The sequence below is a fragment of the Caretta caretta genome, chromosome 2 (genome assembly GCF_965140235.1).
Source record: "Caretta caretta isolate rCarCar2 chromosome 2, rCarCar1.hap1, whole genome shotgun sequence".
Classification (NCBI taxonomy): Eukaryota; Metazoa; Chordata; order Testudines; family Cheloniidae; genus Caretta; species Caretta caretta.
This window is the reverse complement of record NC_134207.1, coordinates 189,314,526-189,331,397: the sequence shown is the minus strand read 5'-3', so window position 1 is coordinate 189,331,397 and position 16,872 is coordinate 189,314,526. Positions and strand designations below refer to the sequence as shown.

The 16,872-nt window shown below is 43.8% G+C and overlaps 1 protein-coding gene across 1 annotated transcript in view; it reads left to right on the top strand.

Moving 5' to 3' along the window:
* Positions 1 to 16,872, top strand: part of CDCP1 (CUB domain containing protein 1) — a 51,815-nt gene that overhangs the window by 11,461 nt on the left and 23,482 nt on the right. Inside the window, exons 2-4 of the mRNA XM_048838847.2 lie at positions 9,954 to 10,163; positions 14,511 to 14,867; positions 16,411 to 16,779. Of these exons, the coding sequence (XP_048694804.1) occupies positions 9,954 to 10,163; positions 14,511 to 14,867; positions 16,411 to 16,779 (936 nt within the window). The remainder of the gene's footprint in view (positions 1 to 9,953; positions 10,164 to 14,510; positions 14,868 to 16,410; positions 16,780 to 16,872) is intronic.

Below are 16,872 nucleotides of genomic sequence, written 5' to 3'. Positions count from 1 at the left end.
AAATTAAATATACTGTACAAATGACATAATATAAAGGAGTTGCTCATCTCATTTTGATACTGCCCCCACAAACATCAGGATAAGAAAATAAACTCCATCCAAAAGCTTGAGAGGGGAAAAGATGGGATTGCTGTGTGCCTAGAAAACAGGTTGATCTTGGCTGTGATGAAATGAGGATGGGAGAGTACATTCCAAATTTAAGGACCTCTTGGGAACAACCTTCCAGCTGCTCCCACTTCTATATCTAGGGAACTTATGCTTAAGTGCTTCAGCTGATCTCACTCGTGGCAGTGTAGCACACTAAGGTAGGTAACATCTCAGTTAACCAACGTCTTGAACTAAACTCCATGCAGATACCTACTGGCAGCCAGTAGGCTCCAGAGCATTGGTGTAATTGTACTCCCAGAATGAAGGCTGGGTTTGTGTGAGGGGGGTGCAGGGGTCAGGGCAGGAGGTTGGGTTTGTGCCGGGGGGGTGGTGCAGGGGTCAGGGCAGGGAGCTGGGGTGTGTGGACTAGGGTAGTGGGGGTGCTCCCAGCCCCCTGTCCAGAACGGTTCACGGCAGGGGGCTGGAGGTGATATGCCCTGATTCCACCCCACTTCCCCACCTCTTCTCCGCCTCCTCCCCGGAGCAGCAAGTGCGCTGCTCCACTTACTACAGTATGTAGGTACTTGATTAGTAACTTCATTTTCCAAATGGCCTCAACACGTGGCCTGAGTTGAGTGCATTATGGCAATCTAATCTTGAGGTAACAATATGTAGATAATTGTAATAAGGTACAGATTGTGGGGAAAAGTCACACTTTTTCTCATCTGGCATGGGTGGAAAAGAGCAGTTGGCCATTGCCATGCTATCTGGGCATTCAGAAATAGCCAAGAATTTAGAAGTACATCTGTGTTAGAGGTTATGGTCCAATTCCTTAACTGGAGGCAGCTGTATAACTTCTGCCAGCTCTTCCATCTGCTTCCACCAATATTATGTGTGTTATATTGCACTCCATAATGTTTTATGGAAATATGCTCATGAGTGTGAATAGGATGTAACTGGAATATGCTTAATGCAAAAGGTCTCTTGTAAGGTATCATTACAAAGCTTATGATCTACTGAGTGTGTTCATCTTATTTGTTTGCATGAATTATTTCTGTCTGGAGTTAGGAAAATAAGATATAAACTTGTATTACTAATATAAACATATCAAGTGGAAGCCATTAAGGGTGCTTCAGAATCAATGACCTGTAAATGGCTCTGTTTACTTGCAAACCTTCATGGGTACATGCGGGCCAGCCCTGGAAGAATGGAGGCTGGGGTCTCACAGGACATGTGAACATGTCACCTGATGCTGGAATCCATCTTAAACCTGGTGCTTTTCCATTTAGAAGGAGGGGTGAGGACCCAGAGAGACAAAGGATTCCTGCCTTGTGCCAAAGCCATAAAAGGGGGTGGAATAGAACAAAGGGAGCTGCCAGTCCTGAAAACACCCCTGCTTTCCACCTAAGATGTCTGCTGGAACTAACAAGGACTGTACCAGGGGAAAGGATTGGGCCCAGACTAGGAAGGAGTCTAGTCTGTGAAAGAAGCTTATTGGAACATCCCTGAGGGTGAGATTGTACTGAAACTGTAATCAGTTTCTTAATGTATTAGGTTTAGATTTGCATGTTTTTGCTTTATTTTGCTTGGTGACTTACTTTGTTCTGTCTGTTATTACTTGAAACCACTTAAATCCTGCATTTTGTACTTAATAAAAACACATTTATTTATTAATGAACCCAGAGTAAGTGATTAATACCTGGGGGAGCAAACAGCTGTGCATATCTATCAGTGTTATAGAGGGTGGACAGTTTATGAGTTTACCCTGTATACACTTTATACAGAGTAAAACGGATTATATAGGGTTTGGATCCCATTGGGAGATTGGTGTCTGAGTGTTGGGGATAGGAAACCTGCTGAGCAGTTTTTGGTTAAAGTCTGCAGCTTTGGGGGCGTGGACCAGATCTGGGTCTGTGTTGCAGCAGACTAGCATGTCTGGCTCAACAAGGCAGGGTTCTGGAGTCCCAAGCTGGCAGGGAAAATGAGCTCAGAGGAGTAATCAGCACATCATGTGACAGTCCCCAGGGATTCTCTGTGACCGAACCCGTGACAACGTGTCTTGTCCAGATTAAGTTGCAGACTGTTAGCCCTCATCCAGGCCCCAAGTTCATAAAGACATAAGGATTTTTTCCACTTCTCTGGCCCAGTAGGCATGATGGAAATAGAGCCAGCTGTCAACAGCATTCTGAGTGCATCACATCCCATGTCTTGTCACTAACCCTCCCAGGGGCCCCATGTACATATGGGATGACAATATGGACTACTATGTTATCCTGCAGGAGAGAATGCTCAAACCAGAGGGACAATTGCCCACGGCTACCATTTGGGCTCTCTTGGCTTAAAAAAAAAAATAGAACCATTTGAGCAACTCAGTCTGCTTCTGCTAGAGTCTGCAAACAAGTCAAGAAAGCACTTTAAACAACAATATCAACAGCTGCTAACTGATTTAAAAGAATCAGCATGGACACCTCATCGATTACTTGAAAGAGATGCCTCAGCTTGTGCAGTTTCCACTTTATAACTAAGCCTATAGCCAGATTCTCCTTGTAAAGGAAATCCGAAGACTCAGGTATCCACTTGAGTTGCCTTGCGAAAAGATTCTCCGTGACTCTCCCAAAAATAGGAAATGGACACACATTGATAGCCAGAAGTTGGTTCCTTGAGCAGTGTTCTCACAATTGCTTCTTTGAGAACCACTTTTACCCCTACCACATCCCTGTAGCCAAACACTGATAATCTCAGCCAACAAAAGTCCATGTACTTCTGTAGTAATTTTCACCAACCAGAAAGGACAAGGCTCTGACTATATTATAAAATCACTATATTGAAAGCCAAAGAACAGAGGGGGAGAGTAGCAGGACTGTGCATGGAAATAGAGAGTCCAGTTAGACTTATGCCAGCCTTGAAATTCCAGATCTGAGTTCTCTCTGGGATGCTAACTTCTCATTTTTCAGAGTAGCAGCCCTGTCAGTCTGTATCTGCAAAAAGAACAGGAGTACTTATGGCACCTTAGAGACTAACACATTTATTTGAGCATTAGCTTTCGTGGGCTACAGGGTTAGGGATACGTTGCATAAGAAAGCCCAGTCATGGGCAGTTCTATTACAAAATAGGTTTGATGTGGTGGCTTAATGTTTGTAAAGGTTCTAGATACAGAGAAGACATGTCTTTGTTGTGTTCCTTTCGTTGGACCAGTCTGACACTTCCTTATCCTGTTGCTGTGCACTCACTTTTTTGTCTTGTGCTGCATACTTTACAAAACTCGTAGCCAGCACAGAACTAGCATGGTGACTAAACTATCACTTCCTCCAAGAGCCCTACCTGGGACTATATTTTAAATCCCACTCCATCCCACCCTACTTCCACTCCCACCTGCTCCCACATTGTTTCTTGCATTTTTATTCCGCTCTCACCCACAAAAACCTTAGATCCTGCTAATCCCTCAAGAAACAGAGTCCCCCATGCTACTTTAACCAACCCGCCCACCCCCTTTTTTCTTTAATCTATTACACAGTATGACAGGGTCAGGCCAGATGGCTACAGGAGAGAGATAGAAGGCAGATATATTAGGCCCAAGTTAAGAAGGTCCCTTTTCCTTGGGTAAGGTAACAGGGAAGGTTTCAGAACAATCAGGAACTTTCTGAAAACAATTAAGGCAGACAGGCTCATTAGAACACCTGCAGCCAATCAAGAAGCTGCTAGAATCAATTGAGGCAGGCTAATCAGGGCACCTGGGTTTAAAAAGGAGCTCACTTCAGTTTGTGGTGCGTGTGAGGAGCTGGGAGCAAGAGGCGCAAGAAGCTGAGAGTGAGAAGGCATACTACTGGAAGACTGAGAAGTACAAACATTATCAGACATCAAGAGGAAGGTCCTGGGGTGAGAATAAAAAGGTGTTGGGAGGAGGCCATGGGGAAGTAGCCCAGGGGTTGTAGCTGTCACAGGAGCTACTGTAGACAGCTACAATCCACAGGGCCCTGGGCTGGAACCTGGAGTAGAGGGCGGGCCCGGGTTTCCTCCATCACCCCAACTCCCTACTTGATACCGGAGGAGTTGAACTGGACTGTGGGTTCCACCAGAGGGGAAGGTCTCTGGCCTGTTCCCGATCCACTAGGTGGATCAGCACAGACTGTGGGGATTGTTCTTCCTTTTCCCCATGCTGGCCAGCAATGAGGCTAACTGAGTGAATGGCAGATTTGAGCCACGGAAGTGGCCAAACTGAGGGCTGCCGTTAACCTCTGTGGGGAGAAAATCCACCAATAAGTGCAAGACCCACCAAGGCAGAGGAGGAACTTTGTCACAATAGATAAATGGAATTCAGACACAATTTTTATGTGGTAAACTGACAAGAGATTTAGTGTTTTCCTGCAAATTCTGCAGTCTAGGTTTTTTGCCCACCCAATCCTGCCTACCACAAAGTACATTTTACCCACTCTTGCTCTTATGGCAGTGGGTCCTGGGGGACCTGCGGGATCCTAGTCCTGCTTCAGGGCTCTACTTCCTACCTTTTTATACAGGTAATAAAATTTAGTGTTTTCCTGGAGTGAAAGGATAACTTCTGTAATAACAATTAATCTTGACAGACCCAAAATGTGTCTTAAAATTTGTAATAATCCTCATTCTGAAAAAGCATTCATTTCTCAAAGTAAAGTGCTGAAACTATGTAATTAAAGAAACATGCAAAGTACTTTACAAATCTTAACTACGTAGACCCCTATTCTGCAAAGCCTTGTGCTTGTGCTGAAAGTTAAGGATGTGAGTAGTCTCACTAGAATCTATACATCTTTTCAGGATTGGGGCCTTAATGGTCACAATGACCTCCTGAAGGCAATCTGCTTTCCATCCTGAAGTATGAATCCTATAACCGTAATAAACTAGATGCTAAAATTAGGCTCAAACTGAAAAAGGCCACTGAGTTACCAAAGGAACAAGATTGCCACCAGAAAAATAAACAAGTACTGTAGGATGTTTAGATTGTAAGTGTAAACAAAAGCCTGTTTGCTTTGTAAGTGAATACTTCAGACTGATCCTGCTCTTTGCTGTATTTGTGGCAAACAAGATAAAAAGGGGATCTGAATCCTTGTTTGTACCACTTCCCTCAAACTTGGTTTGTTTAGTTTGATTTTGTCAAGCGGTCATTTTCAAATGGCCCATTAGTTCTATAATGTGGTGTCAAGTCACTAATATCTTGCTCTGCAGGTTAAGGACTGTAAACAAAACAAATCTGGTGGCTAATTTTATCTTCACTATATCCTTCAAGTCATCAGCAACACTAATCAGCCTTGCAGATGGAATTGGGAGGGATTGCAGATGGAATTGGAGAATACGGATAAACTCGATAAAAGTAAAATCAAGAAAACGAGCTTCAATAAGGCAAATGTAAGAGAGGTTCATTAAGGAAGGTATAATGAAATAAACCTTTGTGAAATAAAGGCTAATCAGTAATGTCCTACAGAAAGATTTTAGAGTTATTATTTCAGTGTCAATTTATTCTCCACAACAACATTACCCCTTGTTATTGCAAATATAAACAAATGCTACATTGGGATGTAGTACAAGGAGACTGCATTGTAAATCGAGTGAGATAGTTCCACAGCTGTTACTGGTAGTTGGGCTGCTGTTGAGGTTGTGTCTAAAACAAATTGTATATGATAAGACAAATCGGAGAGTGTTCAGAACAATGAAATTGATGAAAGTTCTGGAAAAATAAGACTGACAGTGGAAGGCTGGCAGAGATGGGAATGTTCAGACTAAGGGAAGGCATTACTGAGAAATAAAGGGACATTAGCAAGAGAACAAGGATCAGTTATTAATGAGGAGTCCAGGCCAGAACAAAAAGTAATGAGCTTAAGTGGCAGTGGGGAAAATTTAGGGTTAAAATTAGACAGTGGAACAAACTGTCCATGGTAGCTGCAGAATTGCCATCGTTTGAGGAATCCAGGGCTAGATTAGACATCTGTCTGTCAGAGATAATTTAGGAAGTCACTTAAATCCATCCTTCCACAATGCAAGGGCAGGACTGGGTGGTCTGCTAAGGCAGGGGTGGGCAAACTTTTTGGCCCGAGGGCCACATCGGGGTTGCAAAACTGTATGGAGGGCCGGGTAGGGAACGCTGTGCCTCCCCAAACAACCTGGCCCCTGCCCTCTGACTGCCCCCCTCAGAACCCCCGACCCATCGGACCCCCCCCACACTCCTTGTCCCCTGACAGCCCCCTCCTGGGACCGCCCCGCCTCAAACTGCCCCCCTGGGACTCCCCCTATCCAACCCCACTGCTCCCCACCCCTTTACCATGCCGCTCAGAGCGGCAGGAGCTTGTAGCCATGCGGCCCAGCCAGAGCCAGCCACACCACCATGCCATCCTGGCAGCATGGCAAGCTGAGGGAGGACAGCAGGGGAGGGGCCAGGGACTAGCTTCCCTGGCCAGAAGCTCAAGGGCTGGTCAGGACAGTCCTGCAGGCCGTAGTTTGCCCACCTCTATGCTAAGGGATCCTTCTATCCCAAAATCGGTATGTTTCACTGTGCAGATGAAGAGTAACTGTCTTCTTATTTCTTCTTGCTTGTTAAATATTCTGTTAGTCATCGTACCGAACAGCATTTACGGTACATGGAAATTCATTCCTTACAAACAGTATATACAATTCTTGGTTATCCTTATAAGGAGACGTGTGGAAAAAAGCATAGTCAAAGACAGATCAGTATGAGTCATGATCATGGTGTTTACAAAGCACCGCAATAGAAGTAATTTATATAGTCTTGTCTGCCTGCTCTGTAGTATATTTTCTAAGCTATTCAGTCCAAAGTACTAAGTGACTCTGGGATCACTGGATGCATTTTTGTTTGTGTATGAGCTTTTTTTTTTAAGGTCCTAAAGAAGATGACATTTGATTTAGTAAATTACACTAATCTAATGTTTGCAGTAAAGACATTGCTGATGTTTCTGTACTGTGCTCTCAATCATTTTGGACAGTAAAAATATCTTCAAAGTTTTATCTTAGGGAGATGTTTGTGCCATGATCTGGCTTAAGCTGTCTCTCTATGCAGATTTCTAGTAGCTGGCCCCGGCAAAGATAAGAGCCTGTTACTTTGTCATGGTCAATAGCATTAGCTCTTTCTATCTCAAGATGGTAAAGGCTCCTGCTTTGGGGTGCTGATTCAGGAATGCATTTTCAAAGTTAAGGATGTGCTTTAGTCCTATTGGAACTTGGTGAATAGCAATGTACACAGATGTGCTTTCCTGAACCATAGAGCTTGGTGCTTGATCTCTGTTAAAGACCATAGTGTCTGTGTTCTATCCTGGTTTGTTGCAAGAATAAGTATACTGTTTCAAGTACCGGGGGTAGCCGTGTTAGTCTGTATCCACAAAAACAACAAGGAGTCCGGTGGCACCTTAAAGACTAACAGATATACTTGAGCATAAGCTTTTGTGGGTAAAAACCTCACTTCTTCAGATGCATGGAGTGAAAGTTACAGATGCAGACATAAATATACTGACCCATGAAGAGAAGGGAGTTCCCTCACAAGTGGAGAACCAGTGTTGACAAGGCCAGTTCGATCAGGGTGGATGTAGTCCGCTCCCAACAATAGATGAGGAGGTGTCAATTCCGGGAGAGGCAAAGCTGCTTCTGTAATAAGCCAGCCACTCCCAGTCCCTATTATAGCCCAAATTAATGGTGTTAAATTTGCAAATAAAGTTTAGTTCTGCTGTTTCTCTTTGAAGTCTGTTTCTGAAGTTTTTTTGTTCAAGTACAGCTACTTTCAAATCTGTTATAGAATGTCCAGGAAGATTGAAGTGTTCTCCCACTGGCTTTTGTGTGTTACCATTCCTGATGTCCGATTTGTGTCCATTTATTCTTTTACGTAGGGACTGTCCCGTTTGGCCGATGTACATGGCAGAGGGGCATTGCTGGCACATGATGGCATATATAACATTAGTAGACATGCAGGTGAATGAGCCTCTGATGATGTGGCTGATGTGGTTGGGTCCTCTGATGGTGTAACTAGAGTAGATATGGGGACAGAATAGGCAACGAGGTTTGCTACAGGGATTGGTTCCTGGGTTAGTGTTTCTGTGGTGTGTAGTTGCTGGTGAGTATTTGCTTCAGGTTGGGTGGCTGGCTGTAAGCGAGGACTGGCCTGTCTCCCGAGGTCTGTGAGAGTGAGGGATCTTTTTCCAGGATAGGTTGTAGATCATTGATAATGTGCTGGACAGGTTTTAGCTGGGGGCTGTACGTGATGGCCAGTGGTGTTCTGTTGTTTTCCTTGTGGGGCCTGTCCCGTAGTAGGTGACTTCTGGGTACCCGTCTCGCTCGGTCAATCTGTTTCCTTACTTCCCCAGGTGGGTATTGTAGTTTTAAGAATGCTTGATAAAGATCTTGTAGGTGTTTGCCTCTGTCTGAGGGCTTGGAGCAAATTCGATTGTATCTTAGAGCTTGGCTGTAGACAATGGATCGTGTGATGTGTCCTGGATGGAAGCTGGAGGCATGTAGGTAAGTATTGCGGTCAGTAGGTTTCCGGGATAGGGTGGTGTTTATGTGACCATCACTTATTTGCACTGTAGTGTCCAGGAAGTGGATCTCTTGCGTGGACTGGTCCAGGCTGAGGTTGATGGTGGGGTGGAAATTGTTGAAATCCAGGTGGAATTCTTCAAGGGCCTCCTTCCCGTGGGTCCATATGATGAAGATGTCATCAATGTAGCGCTGTTTCAGGGTTTCCAGAGACTATAAAGGGAAAAGTGAAAGCTAGGACAATTGTCCTGGGAGAAGAGGCTTTTTTTTATTTCTAAACAAGAGTTGATCATGAAAATTACATTAAGCAAGGAAGAAGTCTTTAGATACACACCAACAATCAAGCCCTGTTAACTCCCTCTGTTTCCAGCTACCATACTAATAAATATCAGAGAAATTAAGAACTGTCATGGTGAAAGTATATTCTTTTGTGCATCAAGTATGTGGAATAGCACAAAGCCAAATGAAAAAGGTTAATCTCTATTTTACTAAGAATAGTTTATCAAATTTCCACTATGAGAACTGCTTTGTGTGGGAGAATAGGAAGCGGAGAAGAGAAACTCTCTTGTGGCTCACCACTGCACTCCCCTGACTTCTCATGTGGTGGTCTCAGTGTGTTTGTAGAACCAGTGTCCTAAAGAGAAGATAGCAGGCATGAGCAGTTCCCATTGACTTCAGTGAGACTAGGATTGGACCTAAGTGAGGAATTACGATGTTAGTCTTCACTTCTTTGCTAAACTGAGTAAGAATATTTTAATTGCATTGTTACAAGGGAAGAACAGTGCAGGATTTTTTGTCAGTAGCCATTTATAATACTGGTTCTTCAGCAGTTTTAGAAATGAAGAGGAATAAATGGATGAATAAGGTGTCACTACCGGGATGAATTGAAGCGATGGCAGTGATAACACTGCATTAAGTCAGCCTTCTGTCACTCCTGGAGCGTGCAAATTTGCTCCCTCTAAAACTTCCCATCAAACATGTTGCACTGATATTGATGAAATCTGGATGCAGAGCTACTGGAATGGGAAGGTTTCCCTCCATTCCCTGGCGTTGGCCAATGCAGAAGACTGGATACTGGGCTAGGTGGACCATTGGTCTGACCCACTATGACTGTTCTTATGTGACATTCAACATCTTTCTTTTCTCATTTAGCAAAACCAAAAATTTTGGCAGATGCAACAGGCAGATTTTTTGCAGCTGTTTCAACTAGGTATAAAGAGTGTTTTGTAGGCTCAAAATTTCAAATTTTAAGAACACGATGAAAACGTTACTCTTTAAAAATGTAGCATCCTTAGCTGTGTGGGGAAATTATCTGATATTCACATACTGAGTTACTTTAAATCATATTTATTTTTTCTTTTCAGGTTCTTTTGCAATATCTCTTCGTGCTGTGGACAACATCACTGTGACGATTAAACAAGGGTCTTCTGTTCCACCAATAAATTACTGTAAAATCTGTACCAGTCAAACATGCACATATGAACTCAGGATAACTGCTGGGGTAAAAGAAAATTTTGCTTTCCTGTGTGAGACACCAGAGAAATATTTAGTCATGGAAATCCAGAAGAACATTGGTAAGATGTGTATTTAAAATTTCTCCTTTTAGAATTTCTGAATCTCCCTGACATTCTCATTTAGTGTCTCGTTCATAATAATACATAGGAATGTCTTATTCATTATGCCACCTACTACAGGCTGAGCTAGGGAGAAATCATTCAGGGTGGAAAGTTGATATATAGCTACTTATGTGTGGGAACTGCAGAAGCTGTTCACTGAACTTTGCATGTTTGTAGCTCACAATGTGAAATATGGACTTGCCAGCTTTGAAACCAAGTTGTTTCAGAAATTGTTCTGAATAAATGAAAATATTACATACAATTCCTTATTGTTCTTATTAATTTATAGGCCCACTGCAACTGAATCTCCTAGCACAGACCTCAGAACACCTCCTTTGACTTTAACAGGCTTCTGCATGAGAGCAGGGGCTTGTGCTAGCAGATCTGGTTGCTGTAGGTGTGGCCTTTGTAAGTATGGTGTAGACCACAGGTGAGCAAACTATGTGGCCTGCGAGACTCTCCTGCACGGCCCTTGAGCTCCTGGCCGGGGAGGTTAGCCCCCAGCCCCACCCTTGCTGTCCTCCCTCCCCAGCAGTCACACTGCAGTGCGGCTGGCTCCGTCTGGTCAGCGGGGCTCCGAACTCCTGTCGCTCTAAGCGGCATAGTAAGGGGGCGGGGGGTTGGGTAGGGGGTCCCAGGGAGCAATCAGGGGACAGGGAGTGGTTGGATGGGGCGGGGTGGTCAGGGGTCGGGGAACAGGTGGAGGTTGGATAGGGCGTGGGAGTCCTAGGGGGCCTGTCAGGGGTGGGGCTGTGGATAAGGGGTAGGGGGGCAGTCTGGGGACAGGGAGCAGGGGGGGTTGGATAGGGGGTGGGGTCCTGGGGGGCCTGTCGGGGGCGGGGGTGTGGATAAGGGTCAGGGGGACAGGGAGCAGGGGGAGTTGGATAGGTGTGGAAGACCCGGGTTGCCTGTCGGGGGCGAGGGTGTGGATAGGGGTCAGGGAGCAGGGCGAGGGGTTTGGATGGGGGTGGGGTACTGGGGAGGCGGTTAGGGCCAGGGGATGCTGGGAGGGGGCGGTCGGGGACAAGGAGTGGGGGGGGTTAGATGGGTTGGGGGTTCTGAGGGGGGGCACTCAGGGGGCAGGAAGTGGGTGGGGGCGGATAGGGGGCAGAGGCCAAGCTGTTTGTGGGGCACAGCCTTCCCTATCTGGCCCTCCATACAGTTTCGCACCCTGATGTGGCCCTCAGGCCAGAAAGTTTGCCCACCCCTGGTGTAGACTGAGTTACTGGGATGAATCATCCTGTGTTGATTGTAATGAATAAACAATCATCCATGCATGTTGGCTCATAATACAGTGATTATATATCGTTTCCATATTGCACATACACAGTTTACATATGGTCATTAAAGTTAACAACATGTACAGTAGTATTACTGCATAATATAACAAATTGATAGCTACCTAGGACTGAAAGGTTATCGCCACACTGCACATCTGAGCCTCTCACTGTGATGATCTGACAGTGGAGATACTCATCCTCATACTCCAAAATACAGGCCCCTATCCAACATTGGGAAATCATAACTAATCCTTCGCTGTTAGCAGTATAGGACCTCTGATGCACATTTAAACAAGTTGATTCAGCTCAACAGAGCAATATACATACATACACACACACACACACACACACAAAAAGGACAAAGTCAAAGCACTCAAAAGCTAGGAAATGGCAGAATGAAGGTTGCCTGTTAACTTTAATTTGTCCCCATTGTGAATGTGCATTGTGATACAATCTTTTATTACAGAATCGTACTATTTTTTTCTACAGGACCCCTGCCTCATTCAGTGCACAGAATGGATGGTGCACACTTAATGAGCAGCTATTCAATACTTTGTTTTATGCTCACTGTGCAATGTGTGGTCCTCGACCTTATTTACTGCACACTATTAAACCTAACTCTGAGGACAGAATTATTCATTTCCTCCTGGGCTTTTCTATGGTACTCACCACTATCATATCTGAGAGCTTTACATACATTAATGAATGTATCGCGTCACAATACCACTGTGAGGTGAGGGTGCGATATTATCCCCATTTTACAGGTGGGTAGCTGAGGCACAACAGATAAGGTAAAAGGTATTCTCTAATTTTGGGTGCCCAATTTGAGACTCCAAGGACCTGATTTTTGAGTACCTAGCACTATATAGCACTTTATAGCTCCCACTGATTTACAGTTGAAGTTTTGAATGTTTAGCACTTGTACAAATCAGACCCCACCATCTCAAGTTGGGCATCCAGAACATGAGCAACACACAATTAGTGATTCATAAGTATGAAAAATTAAATTTAAGTGGCTTGCTTAGCATCATATAGGAACTCTGTGGGAGAGTCAAGGAAAGAATCCAGTTCTGCAGGGCATCATTCAACTGTCTTAACCACTGCACCCCTCCCGCCTTCCTGTAATCTCCTGCCTCACTTACTGCCAACTGCTTCAGCAAATGAGGTAAGGTTCCTACGGGCAACTCTGCCCGTCCAGTCCTCCCCCACTTCCCCCCTGCCCCGCGCACTCCACGTTCTTGTCAGATCTGTCTTTCTCCCAGTTCCTAGTCCCAGTCTCCCCAGCACTTTGCTTGGCTTCATTGTTCTCCCCACTTTTCTCTCACTAGCTCCCAGTTTCGGCCTGCCCTCCTGCACCAGCTCGGTCTCTTTGCCCAGCCAGTCAAACCCCAATCACCTTTTCTCTTCTCCCCCACTCCCTCCAGTCCGAATCTCACCAGACTCCTTTTCCCAATATACTCCTTTCACTCCCCTCTGCATTCAAATGAGAGACAGTGAATGTTTCCAGCCAACGGGTCATTGAGAGCACAATGCCCAGCCCCACCCTGGTCTGGAGCATTTAGAATCACAGAATAGAATCATAGAATATCAGGGTTGGAAGGGACCTCAGGAGGTCATCTAGTCCAACCCCCTCCTCAAAGCAGAACCAATCCCCAACTAAATCATCCCAGCCAGGGCTTTGTCAAGCCTGACCTTAAAAATATCTAAGGATTTACTTCAGAGGAAGTCCTTCTGTGTCCTGGTGGTCCTGGGCTGGCACAAGCTCATTTGTTCTGTGAGGAGGGTGTGTGCACAGTCCGCCAGCACTAGGAGTTGTGATGGGTTGGAGCATGCTCATGGAGGACAGAATCTTTGGCAACTGTAGCTTTTAAGATCTAGCAAGTCTTTACTGAGCATGCCCAAACTGCAGTTATTCAAAGCCTTATAATTTGGTCAAATTTGGGTAGATTTTCAAGGGAGAGCAGAAGGCACATCTCTGACACAAAGGCCACCCCCTTGCCAAACTTCAAGTTGCTGGTCTAAAGCATGGACATTTCAAAAAAAGTTTGCTAGATTTTTTAACATGGGGAAAAACAACATACTTTGCCCTTTGGTCTTAGAAATGGCTGAACCATTTTGGCTGAAATTTTCCAGAAAAATTCAGCCTGAGACAGACATCTGGCATGGAAAATTTCAGCCTATATGGTTAAAGATTGGTAAAGTTTTGTAAATGGAAAATAGGGTATTAGTTTAAGGTTGTCTTATATAATAATGATGTTACTAGCCTTGCTTATAATTATCCAGTTAATGACCAAATAAATGAGGGGCAGGATTGATGTGGAAGCTGTAAGTTGGCATTTCCTGACTACCATGCAGCTGAAATATTGTAACCAACCACTGCAGGATGTCTCTGAGTGCTCTCGTACACCAGTCCCTTCTGGATGCCTGATAGCGCACTCTGTGCGGCACGGTTTCAGAGGCAAGTCTTATAGGTGCTTCAAACACTTCAAGCAGTGTTGCCAACTCCTATGATTGTGTCAAGAGTCTTGCTATATTTAATTTTTTTCTTAAATGCCCCAGTTCCTGGAGTCACAAATCTCAGCTTTCATTTAAAAAAATTATTTTTTGCCCTCATGGATGTGGAAGAAAGATTGAAAACATGAACTATAAAGGGTCAAAAGGCAAATCAAAAGAACCCAAAATGTATTTGTTTTTCAAAATCTGTCTTCACAATAATGAGATTCATTATCTTTTGGGGGCCTGACTTATGGTTTTTGAACACCCAAGGTTGTCAGTACTGTTCTAGCTTTCTCAAGAGGGATGCAGGGAAGTGTACAGTGCATGTAATTTCTTGTCTTAAAACTATTTGCTTTGATTTGCTAGCTGTTAAAACAGTGAAGGAATGTTGCACACTGTAATTTAAGTGGTGGTGTGGATTTAGGTATAATTTAATAGAAAAACATGAACACAGTGTGTGTGGGGGGGAAATAGCAAGTTCCTCAACTGTTCATGGTTTGTGCACCTGCTTTGTGTGTGTCTGTTTTAGATTGTACGTCAGGCCCGTGCCCTTTTGGAGATGTTCATCTTCAGCCATCAGAACTGCCTCGCCTTAACAGGACCTTCTTCTGGGATGTGAAAGCCAATAAGAAGGTTGGACTTGAACTGAAATTCTCTACACCATGGTTAAGGCAGATTGGGCCCACAGACACTTGTCCAGATTTAATCACATACAGTATCAGCAGCTGTATTGACACTACTACAGTCAGCATTGGAACCTTCTGCAGAAATGGCTCGGTGTCTCGGGTCAAGGTGCAGGGGGGAGTTGTCATGGCTTTAAAGCTCCCATGGAATTCAGAGCTCACCACCTCTGGCTTTAACATAGCAAACAGATCTTCCATAAAAAGTAGGTACAGTATACTATTTACTTATTTATTTGCAGTTATAATTAGCTCCTGTAGCTTGCAAAAGGGTTTTTAACCTTTTGTATAGGTCTAATCATTAGTGCTTTCCTATTTTCTCTACATCCTCACACCTTAGTCCCATCTTATTAAAATACACTGAAATATTTCCAGTACACAGTCATGTTCCTTGCTTCAGTGATTCTTGCTATCAACTTTTAGTTTTGTAATTATTCTGCTTACTTCCCTCTCCCTTCTTGTAGTTATCCTATTTTTTAAAAAGGTTTTTAGATTGTCCTCTTACTTTCATGATTTTTAGTTCGATCAGTTCACCTAATTATGAAAAATGACATGTTTCTTTTTGTGAATCAAACCGTACTATCCAAACTCTTCTTAAATTGAGACGTTATAGGATTTTAAAAACTAACCAAAAGTATTTGCAAAAGAGTAAAAACATAATAACAACAAAGTGATGAGAATGGATGAAGACTGCTATTGAGTCTATTTTAACCGCTTCTTTCTTCATAACTTGCTGAACTCTTCAGGCTTACATTGCAGTTTAAGAAACTGGAAGAAGGATGCCTGGAAGGCACATCAGCCTGCCTGCTCATGTTTGCATATGTGTAATAGTCTGTTTCAGCCCATTCCATAATGTGAAACTTGTACGGTTGTATTTTTCATCTGCAGGAGCCATGGCAAAGGATGGAGCCCTCTGTGAATCACGCAAACAAATACTTTTTGGTTGTGAGAAGTTCCCACCTTTTACCTGAATGCCTTAGTCAGCATTAGTTGTGGGTGGAAACTGCTTCAGACCCACAACATAGGTGCATCTACACAGGCAAAAATCAGATATGTAATTCATCACCTGTGCAGTACCACTAGTTTTAGCTGTTGAGTAGACAGGGTGTTGTCCTCCTTGCTGCTGCTGGTCAGCAATGAGTCCTGAATATATTAGTAGTTCTGCATTTTGCTTTCTGCACTGATGCCTGGTTAGTCAGGGAGTTAGTTTTTAATTCACATGCCAGGCATGTTACAAGGCCGTCTATGGTTGAGATTTAGCTACCGCCTTACATATTTGAGACTTTTGTCTTGTCTGCTCTTTCTAGAGCTCTTTAAATCCTTGGACTCAAACCACTACACTTAAGTTCTCCAGTGATTTGAATGTCCTCTCACTTGTGATATTGTACATGAAATTCGGAGAGGCAGTGTAAGAAAACACAATTATACAAGTCTCACACTTTCTCATGTGGAGCCAAGACTGAAAGTTCGATCCTTCACTCATGTGGTAGACGGGCCTGTGTTTTTGGAGCTGAACTCTAAGCCAACAACAAGAGCAGATTCTTTACCTTCTCTGTGGATCAACCATTAGAGGACGACATCACCACCTCAAATATATGCACTCTGTTTTCTTCTATAATTTAGCCTATTGCTGAGATGTATATTAAAGGTTTTTTTATTTGAAGCTACGGTTTGTCCATTGCTATTGTACTGTACTGTAAATGTGAATATGTATCTTCTTTAATAGCAGCCTATTTTTTCCTGTAATAGGGTTGTGTGTTATTGAATCTACTTTTAAAGGAGAGACGTCAGCAACGCTAATGTCTGCCAACTACCCACTGGGATTCCCAGAAGACGAGCTCATGACATGGCAGTTTGTTGTTCCTTCTGACCTTAGAGCCAGTGTCATCTTCCGCAACTATAGCCTTTCCAACTGTGAAAGGAAAGAGGAAAGGGTGGAATATTACTTACCTGGATTATTCAGTAGCCCTGAGGTGTTTAAACTGAGTGACAAACAACCTGCCAATATTGCTGGCAATTTCAACTTGTCCCTGCAGGGCTGCGACTATGATGATCAGAACCCCGGGATCCTCAGTCTTCTTTTTCAGATTGTAGTTCAACATCCTCAAAATGAAGAGAGTAAGTAGCCACTTGTCCATTATTTCCCTTTTTATGCTGATTATTTCATTTTCTCAATTCTTTTGTCAATGTAAACTGGGCAAAAAGATCACA